The 16,149-nt window shown below is 38.8% G+C and overlaps 1 protein-coding gene across 2 annotated transcripts in view; it reads left to right on the forward strand.

The window, feature by feature from the left end:
* SLC49A4 (solute carrier family 49 member 4) overlaps nucleotides 1–16,149 on the forward strand; it is a 70,604-nt gene that overhangs the window by 19,423 nt on the left and 35,032 nt on the right. For both annotated transcript variants that reach the window (XR_013843163.1, XM_079993925.1), the window contains exons 3-5: nucleotides 3,610–3,872; nucleotides 7,984–8,113; nucleotides 15,503–15,611. Coding sequence is in view for 1 of the 2 variants with exons in the window: in XM_079993925.1 (XP_079850051.1) it covers nucleotides 3,610–3,872; nucleotides 7,984–8,113; nucleotides 15,503–15,611 (502 nt within the window). In the remaining variant the exon portion in view is untranslated. The remainder of the gene's footprint in view (nucleotides 1–3,609; nucleotides 3,873–7,983; nucleotides 8,114–15,502; nucleotides 15,612–16,149) is intronic.

Below are 16,149 nucleotides of genomic sequence, written 5' to 3' on the forward strand. Positions count from 1 at the left end.
AATAATAATTTATTTGTATCCTGCCCTCCCCGGCCGAGGTCGGGCTAAGAGCCGCAAACATCATAATTAGGTTACTGACTTATCACCTAGCTTATACATCCCTCCATGACATCCACTTTTATAGAGTGAAGGAAAATATAATAAGACAAACCTGCAAAACAAGTGAAAAAAAGATGCTTACTAGTGCTCCAGAACTGGTCTGTGACTGCAATAATAAAATTTAGTTTATTTACTACTGCTAAAAATTACTTTCCTTTTCAGAATGATCCTCCATGTCACACAACTTGAATAATGGATCTGCTAAATTACCCACTGGGAATTGTTACACACCCTGAGGTGAACAGCTAACTTGGGGGGCTGCTTCAGACAGAGTGTAGAAACTGGGAATCTAAGGCTGCAATCCCGTACCAATTTACCAAAAGTAAGGCCCACTGAACTTAGCAGGACTTACTTCTAATAAGCTGCGTAGGATTGAGCTCCACGTATTTCAAGATGTCTGTTTGTTTGTTTGTTTGTTTGTTTTGAACACTTGTTCCTGCTCTTTAGCCAAAAGGGACAGGGAGGGGATAGAGAAAAAAGCAAATTTTGATACCAATTCTTAAATAGTAGTTCTTATAATAACCAGCTGGTATTGGAACAGCTCAGGGGTAGGAGGCGTGTGATGGAGCTGGTCTTTTGGCAGAGCAAGCTGATCTTTCAGGGTAAAATGAACCCTGTTTCCAATCTCCTCCTCATGCATGCCTGCAAAATATCTCTGCCAAAAGCATTATTTGGCAATCCAGCAGATGGCAGCCCTATATATACTTGCTTGTTTACAAATTCAGTTTTTACCTTGCACCTTCAAGGTCCAAGAATTACCAGGTCAACTAACAGACAGTATAAGAGAATAAAAGGAAACAGCAGCAATATGTCATTAAAAAGCATTGTGGGGAAGGGAATTCTCATCTGGTACCAAGCAATCTTCCAAAGGCACAAAAGCAGCACCAAAAAACGCCAGTCCCCATCTGCTGCACGTCAGAAGGCAGGGTATCTGGAGGAGAACCTTAGATGATGATCTTAGTGAGCAGGCAGACTGGTATGAGAGAAAGCACTCCAATAAATACGGTATATTGGTACCAAACCCTGTGTAGGGCTTTTAATAGGTTAATGCCGGCTCTTTTAATTGAGTTCAGAAACTAACTGAGAAACTAATGAAGATATTTCAGTACAGGTAATGGTGTCACAGTTTCCATCCTTGGGCCACTCTAGTTGTGAGGACAACAGGGTCATTGCATTTTAAAGCCAGGGTTGTACAAGTCATTAAATGCCTTGGAATCATTTAATCAATCACAAAATCAGTAAAGGCTGTTAAAAGGGGCAACTAGTTTGGTTCAGTGAAGTGAACTAATGTATTTGCTGAGTAGAATTAAGTCTGAAAGTCCTGCATTTAAATACCATGTCTATTTCATGCTGTAGCCACAAGGGTAGATGAGAGAGGATTTAAGCAGGGAGAACGTTTGGTGTTCCACATTAGACAGCAAAACATATTTGGGAGGGAGAGAGGGAGACCTACTGCTTTTAGAGGCAGCAATATGTTGATCGTAGCATGGCTGAGAAGATGCATGGCCAGCAAGGGGGGGGGGGCAGCAAGTTCTGTTTTGGGTTTCTGACAACAGTCCACTTGGTAGAAGCAGCAACTTTCTTTTATCACTTCCCTCTTCCTCCCGCCCCCTTTCTAATCAGAGAGAGAGAGAGTGACTTGCTGCACAACTGTCATCTTCTCAAAGCGTCTGCTTTTTCTATTTGTTACTATGTTAAGCAGTCACGTACCTTATTATTTAACATTGTGGAAACAGTGACAATTGAGGCTCTTCGGCATGTCATTCTCATTGTCTTTGTTGATTATAATGTTTTGATGGAAGGCTTTGGAACTTTACAATCTGCTGTTTTCCCCATATGTAACCCTTTCTCTCTTTTGTTTATACATAGTGTCAGTGAAAATTACGTTTGCAGCTTGCATAAACTGGATAATACAGCTTCATGCATCAATCATGCTTTGATTCCAGTTTGCACATACAACCCAATCTGAGTTCTCTTTTCACTGTCCCAATGTGTGCGGCAGTATTTGAGGTGGTTTCTTTGTAACAGATTTCCCTAGTACAAAATAACAGAGCAATTCCAGATTTCATTCCGAAGTGATTTTGCTAATTTATGTTTTGTTTCTATAAATGATTACTGAAATGCATACATTTGTATGATGGAATGTCTTTCAATCCACCTCAATATAGAGCACATAATGAATTCTACTGTATGTTGTTAATCTTCTTGGGGAATTTACATTAGAGAGGAGATAATTGACTACATTGGAAGCAGACCAGTATGTCTGCCCCTGCAAAAGTATGGCCATTGTTTAATTATTTGCTAAGTGTTTGGGAGTTTAGTTTTGCATATTGCCAAGAAGGAGCATATGGCTGCCTAACACTGCATTGGCATATTATTTCAGTGACAACAAGGCTGGAGACATTGTATGGCCTCTGGAATTGTATATCAAAGGCCTCAGATTGTATAATTGTGCAAAGTTATTAATCTTAGTTTACAACAGAACTCTTAGCCTTCAGTATGTATGTCACAGCATAATGATAGATTCCCACCCTTTCTCCTCTGAGATCTTTTTTTAAGTTTTGTTGTGAAATCCTTGATTACCTTAATGTCCCCCCCAAATAATAAATAAAAAGGAATTGACATGTTCATCAAACTTAAAGAACACACACACACCTGACAGTGCCTTGTACTTAAACACTACATCATAAAACCTTAATGTTTTGTCAGATTTTCTGTTCTCTAAATTCTAAATGGATTCAATGCTGCGAGAGATTTAATAGCAGCTATGCAATCTTTTTTTGACAGATCAGTATTTTTACCAAAAAGTTGGCATGTGTCTCCCCGTCCTCCTCCTGCAATTATTGGAGTACGAATGACATATGCAGAAATAACAAAGTTGCCTAGACTTTCCATACCCCAAGGACAGCTGCCTCTTCTTAAAAAGTATTTTGACTTCTTTGTGTGAAGGCTACCGGGTTTATTTGAGAGAACCCAAATAATACAACAGCTTCTTACCAGCTTATAGTTGTTTCCCCACTGAATGTCATTAGTTAAGATTGACAAATGTCATTGTATTTCAAGTTGCATTTTAGAAAAAGGAGTATAGGAAAATCTTAACTCTTCTCAGTTTGTATTACAGAATGTTTTTAGCCTGCTGAGAAATTACTTATGTATCAAGGAGACTGCACCAAATCAACTAATCTAACCCAATTAACTTTAAAATATTGGTACCATAATCTGTTAGGTAAACAAATTTAATCTCTTAGATTTTTACCAATATTAGTAACTAATTAGTCATAGTTGACATTGACCCCACTCCTTTACCTGACTCATCCGGCATGTGGAGAGGATTTGGGGCAAAGGAAGAGGCAGGTTCTGCTTTCATTCCATGTCTTGGAAATGCTCAGCAGCAGCGACAGTATCTCAAAATTGTCTCCAAGTGTGGTAAGAAGGGAGAAACTGACCCCCACCCACCGTGGTAGCTTTGTGCCTGGCCAGTAAATGTCTTGTGTTGTGCTTTCTCCCTAGGCTGATCCACGGAGGACAGCTGTTGAATGGATTGGCAGGCCCTACTGTCACTAGCGCTGCTCCATTCCTCTCCACTACATGGTTTTCACCAGATGAGCGTGCCACCGCCACAGCTGTTGCATCATTGATTGGTTACCTTGGTGGAGCATGTGCTTTTTTAGTAGGACCCTTTGTGGTTCCAGGACCGAATGGCACATCCACAGTTGCACCTGGAAGCAGCCCGGAGCATATCAAAGACCGCATTGAGGCTGTGTTGTACGCAGGTATCCAGAAGTAATTTCACACTTAATTTCATAATGTGCATCCATTAGGAGTTTGCTGGTGCCCTCTAGTGACTCCTCTGAAAATAAATCTCCATGACTGTGAGCTCTAGAATGATTTGCCCTTAATTGTAAGAGCCAAACACTGGTTGTGGGGGGTGTAGCTGTTGATCTTACTGTTGCCTTGAATATCGCCAGTCATTCCAGAGGTAATACGTCTTTCAGACTTCCCAAGCCAGACAGTTCCTCCAGCAAACATTTCATGAGATGGTTTAGTTCTGCTTTTCTCAATAACCATTTTTCATAAGTCAGTAAAGTCCAGAATGAATTGCTTTCCTCTGTAAATCATTTTTAAGTTACCTTCAAAATATTTTTATTTTTATGTAGATTTTTGTCTACATAAAAATGGTAGGAAACTGCTTTATCACAGTAAATAGTTGTGTTAGGCCCCATCATTTATTTTAGCCCAAACACAAATGCCTTAAACTGATTTTCACAAAATTCAAAATGCTGCCTCCGAATACACTGGTCATGCAACTTTTTCAGGAATTATATTGTGAGCAGCGTTTAGCAGAATTTTAGGATCCTGATCATGAGGTATTCTCTAGAAAAGAAGAATTGCTTTGATCTTTGATTTAAGAAGAAATACAAAATAAAATCTTTAATAAACAAATGTGAATGGCCAATTCAAACTTAATTTGTTTTGGTGTCAGTGTTCACAGCTATCTTCCAGGGGTCAATAATTGAGCACAATTTGTTCCATTTTGGCTCCACTAGGCAGAAAATGCTTTACCTCTGATGTATTTCTAAAGGCAGGCAGCCCCAGACCTCCAGGGCAGCCACTAAGAAGACATTTCCCTTATTTATGAATGTGATGCAAGGGTGGTAGCAAGTCTAGGCTGGGATTGAAAAGGAACACAAAGGAAAAGTAGTCTGCAGATTGTAGCTCCCCCCGCCCCCCTTTACAAGTTTATATTAACAAGCAGACGCTAACTGGAGGTATGTTGGCTGTTTAGCTGTAATAATAAATATTCAGTCAGTCATTCATTCATGTTGACTGGAGACAAAATGGCTGGAGTGTTGTATTAATGCAGAAACATTAAAATGTATCTGTTAGGCATGTGTTTGTATTAGTTGTTAGCTGGAAAGTTACAAGTAACCAAGGAATATAAAAGTAGTTGGTTTTTCAAGAGGAAAACTTTGACTTCCATTGGTTTCCATAGCTGGGAACTGCTTAAAATGCATTCTCACTTCTTGTGTACCTACTGGACCTTTTAATTTGTTGTTTGCCTTACGTATTGATCTGATTTGATCATTAAAGCCTTTGGCAGTGAGGGCCAGGACACTAACTGCCCACAGCACCAATGTAGTATAGCTAAAAATGACAAACTAATTTTGCAGGCCGACCGGCAGGTGTAAACTTTCAGCTGTTGTGAATACTTTGCATACTTTGTATTTTATTTAAATATTTATCAGTCCTTTTCTGAACCAAGCTCCCAAAAGATAGGGAACAAAATATAAGCATCAGAAAAACAAAATAAAACAACAGTATATTCAGTGTATCTCAGTTGGTATAAAACAACAAAACAGCAGCATGGTGAATAAAACATATACATTAAAATCAATATGAAAACTTCTGAAATAGCAACTGGTGCCCGCCAATGTAGTCTCAGTTTATTGATTGATTGTATTTTTAAAATTCCTAATCCGCCCTCGATCAGAACATGTTATCAGGGCAGGATATTATCACATAAACAGAAATTTAAAATACAACAAACAATTCAGAGTAGATAAACAATAAAACAGTGACTACAGACCCAGGCCATATTTGCCACTAGAGAGAGTGTATTATAATAATAATAATAATGCTGCTGCTGTATCCAGCACAGTAGTTATGCTTGTGAAACGGGGTTCTGTTTCCTCTCCTTCCCTGCACATCTCCAAAATCTGCTCTGTAGGGTCCCCCAACGCTCTGGAAATAATTTGGGTATTTGTGGGAGGCTGGATAGAACAGAAGAGGAAAAGGAAGTTTATTGTGTTGGTCTGTTGTGTGGGTAGAGCTGTAACACTGGATTCAGCCCATGCAAAACTAGAAATATTTACCCTTCACTTAGCAGACCTGTCAAACTCTTTGCATCATACTCATTTTTTTTTTCTCTCGAAAAAAGGGGAACGAGTTTGGGGGTTTTGGGTGAGTGATGATACTGACTTTTTCAGGACGTGTTGCCTTATCACAGAACGCTTTTTCTTCTAGCTTTTCGCATTATGGTTATTGATTCTTTAGTGTAAAGAAGCCAATATTTATAGGGCATTGGGACAACCTTATATATTAGAATTGGGCAGGGAAGGCAGTTGGGCCAAATGTTGTATGTTCTTGTAAATGGCTGCTTGAGATTAATTTGGCTGCCACTAGGCAGGTACAGCTGAATAAAGCTGAATGAATTTATGTAGACCTGCTTGCTGGTTTTACTGAAAACATTTGAGTTGAATCATTGTTTCTTCATTGATGTGTCTTTGTATAAAACTCTGCGTTGGAAAAGCTATGCGATTTGTACCATAGTTCTCTTGATCAGGTTGCTCCTACATTTTTGAACATGGGATGCTAAAAGTAAACACCAGGAACTGGGAGGGGCTTCTGTGGTTTTCTTTTGCACATGCTTCCTTTTGAAGCATCAAGGACTTTTAATTTGTCAGATACAGGATACCGACTAGGTGCCACTTCTGTCTGGTCTTCTGTTTGGATTCAACTTTAGTGAATAATGCCATGACTATTGCCTTCGTTTTTCATATGTTCTGACCTCCTCTGCTTCATCCCTACATGGTTTGTCCCTTCTGCAGACACATGCTTTCAGACTCTATTCTTAGATTTAATTAATTCTGTGCTAGTATTGGAACCCTATTTGAAGCTTAAATTTAAAGCCATGGATGGACTCCAAATAGCATATTAGGCTGCTATGAACCCCATACTCTTGTTGTTCCTTCAGATGCTCACATAGCATTTTGGACAGGATGATCCTTCCTGTTGCGCTTTTCACCTGAAATGGTTTTCCTGTACTTTCCATTTCAGTCACTTCCCCTGCCCCTTGTTGCTTTCTAGTACTACACAGTGCTTTTGCAATTAATCTTCTACTCCTAAAATTCTACTGAGAATTTATGTAGGAGTTTAGATTGCTAAAAGCTCTTCCCCTACATTGTCCCAGTAAAGCTGCAGTTTATATATTTAACTCTGAGATTGCAATTTGCCACTTGTCTACATGGCCTGGGGTGAAGTAGCAATTACTCAGTGAAGGAATAACATTAGGTGGTGGTGGTGGGGTTGATGGTGTCCTAGTTGCCTGTCCTTTAAAGTTGAGGCATTCTACATCTCTTAGCCAAGGGAAAGATCAAAACTTTGCAGTGGCGGTTGTCCTTTAAAACCTGTCTCAGGTGCCTGGTCTTATAATACTGGGACTGGCTGGAACAACAGAGAGAGTGGACCCTGTGAGCAAAGAGTACTGTATGTGTTTGTTCATTCCTTGTATTTAGTTAGATATTCAGATCTATGTATGTATGTATGTATGTGTATATGTGTGTATGTATATGTATGTATATGTATGTATATGTATATGTACATATGTATATATGTATATATGTACATATATATATATATATATATATACACACACATATATGTGTGTGTGTGTGTGTGTGTGTATACACACACACACACACACGTACACGTATGTCATATTCTCTGCTGTTTCTGTGCACCAGGGTTCACTTTTTAATCAATGTGTGGATCAAATCGTATATTCTGTGAATATTCATATTCCATTCCTGTTGCACATCAGTAAGGTGGAGTCCCTATTGCCTCTTCTTGTTTGTTTTTTTGCACCTGTGGATAAAGATTTTCCAGAAGCGATTTGAGTTGAGATCTGTTATTTCCAGTGTATCTGAACCAAATTTGAATTGCTTTGGTTTTGCACATGTATTTGCATTGCTGATATTGTTGAGTGCTTTGAGGTGTTTCATATGAAATGATAATAGGATAATAATAGGATGATGATGATGATGATAGCAGCAGCAGCAGCAGCATCTACCATAACGGTTTGTTTTTCCCTTTGTATTCCCTTAGAATTTGGCTTTGTGGCCTTGATATTCTCTGCAGCCCTTGCCTATTTTCCATCACGTCCTCCATTTCCACCCAGTGTAGCTGCAGCTAGCCAGAGGCTCAGCTACAGAAGAAGTTTTTGTAGGCTATTAAGGTATGTATACTTTGGCCAGCTTGGTACAGGAGGTCATGGCACTCCTGCCCTTTTTATAATGTTTGTGGGTTTTAAAATAATATTGTAAGCTACAATATTAAGCTACAGTATGTATTGTAGTGTGTTGTATTGTAAGCTACAATACATACTGCTTTTCCAGGGTGCAGTCTTCCACAATTTTGAAATTACGTAGTCTCAACAATTACTATGGTACAACAAAATGACATAATAACAGAAAGGCATTTTAAAAGCCAGTGAAACAGATTAGTTTGTTCATGTTGACTAAGAAGCTGAATCAGTTCTCTATTTTTAGTGAAGATTTTGTGTATCTTCATCGAAGCAAAATGAAGTCTCCTTACTAGTGTTGGACCTTACCAGTCAAGCCTAAATTGTGCAAGGAAAATGAACTATGCAGCATTTTTTGTTTTTAAAAGTTTTTCTAAAACTGTAGGGAAATACATTCAGGGATCATTTCTATAGTTCTTTACTTCTAGAGAAGTTAACTTGAAGCTGGTCTGCTGAGCAAACCATGAGGAGTCAAGTGTTATTTTCTGAGTGTGAACTGAGTGGGTAGCAAAATGTATCTGTTACTTACTATTGATGACCGTTCTGCCATCCTTATATAAGAAGATTGACAAGAGAAAACAGAGACTGAGTGGAGAGATAAAAACATCGGGGGTGTGTGTGATCCTTTCTACTTTGGGTGGCGCACCAATGAACAGAGTGATTCCCCCATAAGACTTAATAATTCCTGTTTATTCTCTACTTAACCTAAACTTTCAAATATACCTTTGGAAATAATCACTAGAAGCTTACTCTTTCTTAAGGCAAAAACAGAGCTTCTTGGGGAACCTTCTTTTGCAGACAAACCTGTGTTCTATGCTTTTTCTGCATGCTCACAAAATTATACCATACGCCCTTGCTATACACTAATACATGATTCCTCATTTATATTCTCATCATTTCCTGACATGCCTTGGAAACTCAAGAGAAGATAATCTCTCAAATGATTTATTCTTCTTCCCAGAGAACTTGAGTACTGCAAGGACAGAGAAGAAGAAACCCTAATTCCTCTGTTAATTGTGGCTTATATTTTTTGGGTCCCAAAATGGAATTAGCCAGTCAGTAGAAACTGAGGAGTATGCAAGATACTGTTTTATATATATAAAGTATCAATTTCCATTTAGGACACTTGGCACCATTTTTGCTGCTGTCACCTGAGAGCCAGCCTCCTTGTCTGCCTGCGGGCTGTGTTGTAAAAATGTTACTGTCAAATAAAAACCTGAATAACAGCTGGATCTGCAGGTGGAATATAAAATGCCTATTGACAGGGCTCCATCTGGGAGCTATGTTAATAAAATGGATGCTTGTTCATAATATTCTAAACGCTGAATCTGAGATCCCTGTAAAGTTGAATGGAGAACTACAAAAGTTCAATTTTACCAGCTTTTTAAAGATAAAAGAAAAAAGAATACACTCCTATACTTACATACTGAATATATTTCTGTCCATGAGGCTGTAATTTGAAATGCTGGTCACGATTAATAATGTAAGAGCAGACTAATTCTTTGTTGGCTATTTCCCTTTTAAGAAGCCCTTGGAACTTACTCTTTCATTTACCTTGTACACTATATTTTCCTGACCTTTCAAATGCTTCTTCTTAATTTTTTGTCTCTTGAGTAGATGTGTCTGTGTGTGTGTAACTAACCTGTCACTGGACGGATGTTTTAAATGGTTTTGGGAGAATTGTGAGGGTAAAATGGGGAGGAGAAGCATCTACACCACCTTGAGCTCCATATATAAATGAAATAAATAAATACAGATAGTGCCTAGTATGCAAATTGTGTATGCTGTGCAAATGTAATAATCTCGAAAGCTGTTGCCTTCAGAATTCTTCATGTGCTATCAGAGCGTATACTGGTCAGGTTTAATCACGGCATTGTTATTTAGAATCTAGACAATGAATGAATAGTGCAGAAATTTTTCTCTTGGACTATTGTAGTTACTGGCCAGTAAGTGATTCGCATTGAGCTGCGTGTTGTGTTGTGTAAGCTCGTTTAGGAATATGCAGTGTTGTTGTTTTTTTGGATATCAGCAATACGCTGCTGCTGTTCCATCCTTGCTTCAGTGCAAACTGGGGTGTTGGTGTTGGCGATTCATCCTATTCAGTGTCCTTTCTTTTCTATTTGTAATATTTGTGCTGAAGTGTGCATCAACATTGATGTCCGTGTTGTGTGATCAGTGTACAATTTCATTACACTGTGTCATTAGCTGTGTCAGCTCATGCTTGTTTGCCTACCGTATTTATCTGCCACTTTTCAGATAAATTTCAGATAAATGTCACAGAGTAGTTTACATCAAGGCTGGGGAACCTGAAGGCCCACCAGATGTTCTTGGGCTAGCTACCATCATCTCTGGTTATTGACAGTCCTGGTTGGGCAATCATATCTGGTATATGGTTCCCTAGCCCTAACTTACATAAAATATTAATTCAGTAAGTACTACTAAAACTATGTAATAAAACAATAAAGACAAGCAGCAGAAGGAGAAACCCTATAGAGAGTCAAATTTCCTCTCAGAAAAGGATATTAAATAAATGGTATGTATTTTGGTTTCCTTGTTTTCTGAGTGGAGTCTTGCGTTCACAATAACTGGTTCAAGGATCGTATTGGGTTCTTGTTATGTATCGTAGGTGGTCCCCACTCCATTGTGTCCCCCCACCACTAGCATCGCCTCTGATTCTTCTGCTGTGTTTGCATTGGCCCACCATTGTAGTGTCTTCAAACACTTTGCTGAAGCATGACTTGTGATGCTGCACAGGTGGAGCTGCAGGCATTGCACTTGGTGCTGTTCACACAGAATGGCTGAGGCTGTTTATCATAGCTATTAATGGAAGGTGTTTAATCATTTTTGTCTAGAGTAAGTAGCTTATTTTATAATTGGTTGTAGCAGAGTGAATTATTTCTTGCTTAAGAAGCAGGAAGCTAGAAGTATATTACTACTAAGCCTTAGTATTTATTTCTTTGTGCAGGATTGCATCCAGCTAAGTAACTGTGGACATGGAATGGTTCTGTGAGCATTCCATGAGTGAAACTTTCCCTCCCTCTGCTCCCCTTGCATATACTCCAGATCTGCTCTGGGGATTCTTCCAACCCTTTGGGGCAGATTAGTGGGTATGGGTAGAAGAGGGAGTTAGTTGTTAAATTTCTTCAAATATTACTTCTAAATATTACTTTTATTTTAATCACTTGAGAGAAAGATGACTGGCTGTAGCTTTCAGTAGGTTGGTACCATGTGTTTGTTTGTGTGCATTTTAAACAAATAGATTATAAATTATATTCTAAAGCTTTACATTGGAGAAGATTCAATTTGGTAATTTTTTTCCTTATTTAATAGTTATATCATGTGGCATCTCAATTCAGTCTTGGTATATAGCTACTACTAAATAGTGGCAGGATCATTGCCAACATCATTTACTGGTTATACAAATGACCAGTTTTTTTCCAGCTCTGTGAACCATTTCTCCTATGCCTAGAATGAATCTTCTACCTTTTCTGTACCTAAAATAGTTTTAAACCTAACTAAATGCAGCAGAGATCGATTGCATTGCAAAATACTGGTGCTATAAATTACAGCAGGTGTGGTTTAGTATATGAGGTGTGGGAAGAAAGAAGGAATCCTAATAGTTTAAATAATTCTGCCACCTCAACGGACATGTTAGTAATTTTGAAAAGGTTAAGCAGAGAATGGAAAGGCATGAGAACACGATAAGTCTTCCATTCCCTTATTAATAAGGAAACCAACATGAGCATTTGGTGAAGACTATATTTATAATGCCTTTTATGTCAGAATAAATGGCTTGGAGCATGGTGCAGAATCAAAAGGTGTTTCCATCTCATTGCTACATGTGAGAAGAAATTTGAAAGCAGGGCTGTAAAGAGAATGCCATAGCTGTATTATGTGTAAATCAACCTCGTTGCTGTAGGTGCATTATGTGTAAATTGCATTGAAACAGTTCTTTAGAAGGAAATTAGCATATAGGTGATGATGGTGATGATAAAATCTGGGTTTGCAACAGCTGATCATGTCATTTCTGTGAAATTTTGCTTGGGTAGTTACTTTTGTTTAAGGATTTTTGAAAAATTAACTGTTGCTCTTGCAGTAGGGCTCTTTTTTGTGGAAGCTGACTTGTTGGTATGGGAAGCAGTTCTGTTCTGCTCAAATAAAGCACGTGTACAAAGTGACACTTCCCATGCCAACAAGTCAACTTCCACAAAACGGAGCCCTACTGCAAGAGCAACAGTCCCCATCTGACCTGCTGACCCATGCTACTGTACTTAACAGGGCAAAGACAAATTCTTAATACAGAACATAATACTGATTTACTGGCCATGACTTTAGTAAATCATGGACGGTGAAGCTGTATGATCCCCGCAGTTCTCAAATGGAAACAGTTGAGAAGCATATACTTCTTTCTAAACAGATAACAGCTTGTTGTTTCCTTCATTTACAGTAAAGTTGTTTCTTTGGGGCTTTTCTGTCAGCTCTTGCTTACTTGACAAGGTGATGATGATACAGCTTTCACAGCTTCACCTTTAGTGTGCAGTGAAGGTGAATTGTTTTTAAGAGGGGGAAAACGCTGAATCCCTTAGCACAGCTTATTGGAGTTGTCTCTCTGTCTTAATGGAAATGGTAGTCACTGTTTCCAAATTCCCTTCTTCTTCCCTTCCCCCTTCCAAAGGCTTTCAAGTGAATAATTTCTATAGATTTATTTGAATACTGCCATTTTTTGAGATTTTTCTCCTTGTGCCGCTGACACTTGTGCCATAAATCACTATGTTGCTAGGCAAAAATAGAGATTTAGAGAGGCACATCTGTACAGGATCTTGTTTGCCATTTCAGCATATCACATTAGTTATCATCTGATGTAAGTGAAGCTGTGCTTCTTTCTTCCTCTCATGGTTTCAGTAGGGCACAGGCATGACATATTTGAAAAAGGTTGAAGAGTTTTCTGTATAGTGCACTCTACCGGGTAGTTGGCTGTTCAGCCAGGTACCCAGCTCAACAACTGTGTGTCTTCGAGCCAAGTTTGTTACATGTGTAGTAAACACACAGATGTTGTTCTTTGATGGATGAATGGCGTGTACTTGGCAAAAAAAATCACTTCCTTTGTTTACTATTTGATAAACAAATAGCTAAAGAAAAAGAGAAGAGTGCAATTAAGCAGATGTTTCAAGTGCTTACATGTATATTACATTTTACCTCATTGGCTGTTTTTAAGAATAGCACTTCAGCTCTTACCATTCCACCCAAGTTGGAGCTAATTCTGTAGAATTAAGCAGCAATTGAAGCAGTGAGGGGAGAAAATGTAACTGCAGACCACCTTCAGCATGGTTCTCAGTTATATTTTGATTTTAAGCTAGATATTCCGTAGCTCATGCTGCAAAAATAATATCCATAATTTAGGGCTCCGTGTTGCTATGGATCAGGGATCGCTCCCAACACCACAATCTACCAGCTCTATAGCCATGTTCCCTGCTATTGATAGGAGTCTAATAGGGTGGAAATGCAAATAGAGCTGCAGGCAGAAGCCAGTTTCTGAGTTTCTGTTTGTTTTTCATGCTGGTGTGTAATCGAGGAACTGAGGTGTGTCTGAATAGTAACAGCAACAAATAAAGTTGAAAAATATTATTTGTTACTAAAATATTTTGCTTTCGGCTCTTAATGAACTGATTCTTGTTATAATAATAATAATAATAATAATAATAATAATAATAATAATAATAATAATAATTTATTATTTATACCCCGCCCATCTGGCTGAGTTTCCCCAGCCACTCTGGGCGGCTCCCAATCAGTGTTAAAAACAGTACAGCATTACATATTAAAAACTTCCCTGAACAGGGCTGCCTTAAGATGTCTTCTGAATATCAGGTAATTCTTTATCTCTTTGACATCTGATGGGAGGGCGTTCCACAGGGCGGGCGCCACTACCGAGAAGGCCCTCTGTCTGGTTCCGTGTAGCCTCACTTCTCGCAATGAGGGAACCGCCATAAGGCCCTCGGCGCTGGATCTCAGTGTCCGGGCTGAACAATGGGGGTTTGTTGTCTAACAAACGTTAGCACTCAAGGCAGTTTAATAAAAATAATAACAATGTTGAAGGCAAGGAAAGTCTGAAGCAGAAGCATGTCCTACAGATCACGCTGGAACAAAATTAATGCTTTTAAAATGTAGTGCCAGAAAGAAGAGCTTAGCAACAGCGGTGTGAAGTACAGTAGGAAAGCACCTTATTAGCAGCTGCTTCTTTGATTGTTCAGTCGTATATACTTGGAGGAGACTAAAAAGAGATCTTGCCTAAATTCCTGTCACAACATTGTGCTATCTACTTGCTTAGCCTCCTGGCAAATCAGCTTAATGCAATTTATATACAGTGGTACCTCGGGTTAAGTACTAAATTCGTTCCAGAGGTCCGTTCTTAACCTGAAACTGTTCCTAACCCGAAGCACCACTTTAGCTAATGGGGCCTCCCGCTGCTGCTGCGCCGCGGGAGCATGATTTCTGTTCTCATCCTGAAGCAAAGTTCTTAACCCGAGGTAATATTTCTGGGTTAGCGGAGTCTGTAACCTGAAGCGTATGTAACCCGAGGTACCACTGTATTAGTGTTCTACAAAGTGAAAGCACATTAAAGTAAATGCAGGGCCCCAGTAGCACTGGGTGAATAAAAAATGCCAACCTACACATTTCGCCCTGCCTCATACATTTAGCTGGGGGGGCACCACTGAGCAAGTGACCGTAAGTTTGTTCATTCCCTCAGCCTAATAAGCATCTCTGTGAACCGTCCAATCACACACAGTTCCTTTTTTTTTTTTTTTTTTTTTTTTTGAGGGAGAGAGAAGCCAAACAAACTCTGTCTCCATGAGACACTGAAGTGGAAAACCTGGGTTACATTGAAGATTATTTTGTGGGGATGAGGTGCCCTTGTAGTTTTTCCACCATACTGTTTCAGCTTGTACCCCCCTCCAATAAATCAGGCTTATAAGACAAGACAAAGCAATTCCTTTCAGCTCTTTAGTGTCCCTCAATATTTGTCCTGCTACAAATTTCCCTCTAAAATATGTGGTAACAACATCTGAACATGACCGAATTCCATCCACAAGCTGTGACTTCTTGCAATAGTTATGTGACTGCAGAGGTACTTAACCTTTGATAAGCCTTTAGCGTTTATATATGGTGCTATTTAGATCTAGTTATTGATTTAATTCCATTTCTGAGTTTCCTAATAAAAGTTTTCTCTGGGTGACATGCACAGTGAAGTCAACAAAGTTAAAACAGAACAACTTGATAATCTTATATTGGCAAAACTGTTCCTAATTATTATTTTCCTTTCAGCAACCCACGGTTTCTGATGATTGCTCTAGCCTATGCTATACCATTGGGTGTTTTCTCGGGATGGTCTGGTGTTCTAGACTTGATATTAACCCCAAAGGACATAAGCCAAGTATGTATATGTGTATATTGTTTAGCTTCGCTTATGCATCATAGGCAAAATACTGGTTTTGTTACTGGTAACTGAACCAACCAAGCAAGATGCACTGGAGACTATGTCCTGCTTTTGTAGTAAAAGTGCCAATGGGTTGGAGTTGAAATAGATGCTGAAAACATTTGCAGATAACAGAGGCTAAGGAAAAAGGATAACACTGGCATCTTTTGAAATGTGTGTATTAACATTTTTAAAAACTAAATCCTGTAGAAATCTAGGAGGGAAATGTTATCAAGTGAAACTGATTGGCAATAGATTTGAGTTAGACAAAAGGAGATATTTAATCAAACATCACCAAATTCACTTATATTATTTGCTGCCACAAGAAATGGTGACTGTCATTGTCTTAGATGACTTTGAAAAGGAGATTAGACAAATTAATGGAGAACAGGTCTATCAAAGGTGAAATAGAACTACAGAGTGCTGTACCTCTGAATTCTAGTGGGTATTTGCTTATAGTAAATACTATCATGGTTACTGTGCTTGAAATAACACA

Source organism: Podarcis cretensis (genome assembly GCF_951804945.1).
Source record: "Podarcis cretensis genome assembly, chromosome: 1".
Classification (NCBI taxonomy): domain Eukaryota; kingdom Metazoa; phylum Chordata; class Lepidosauria; order Squamata; family Lacertidae; genus Podarcis; species Podarcis cretensis.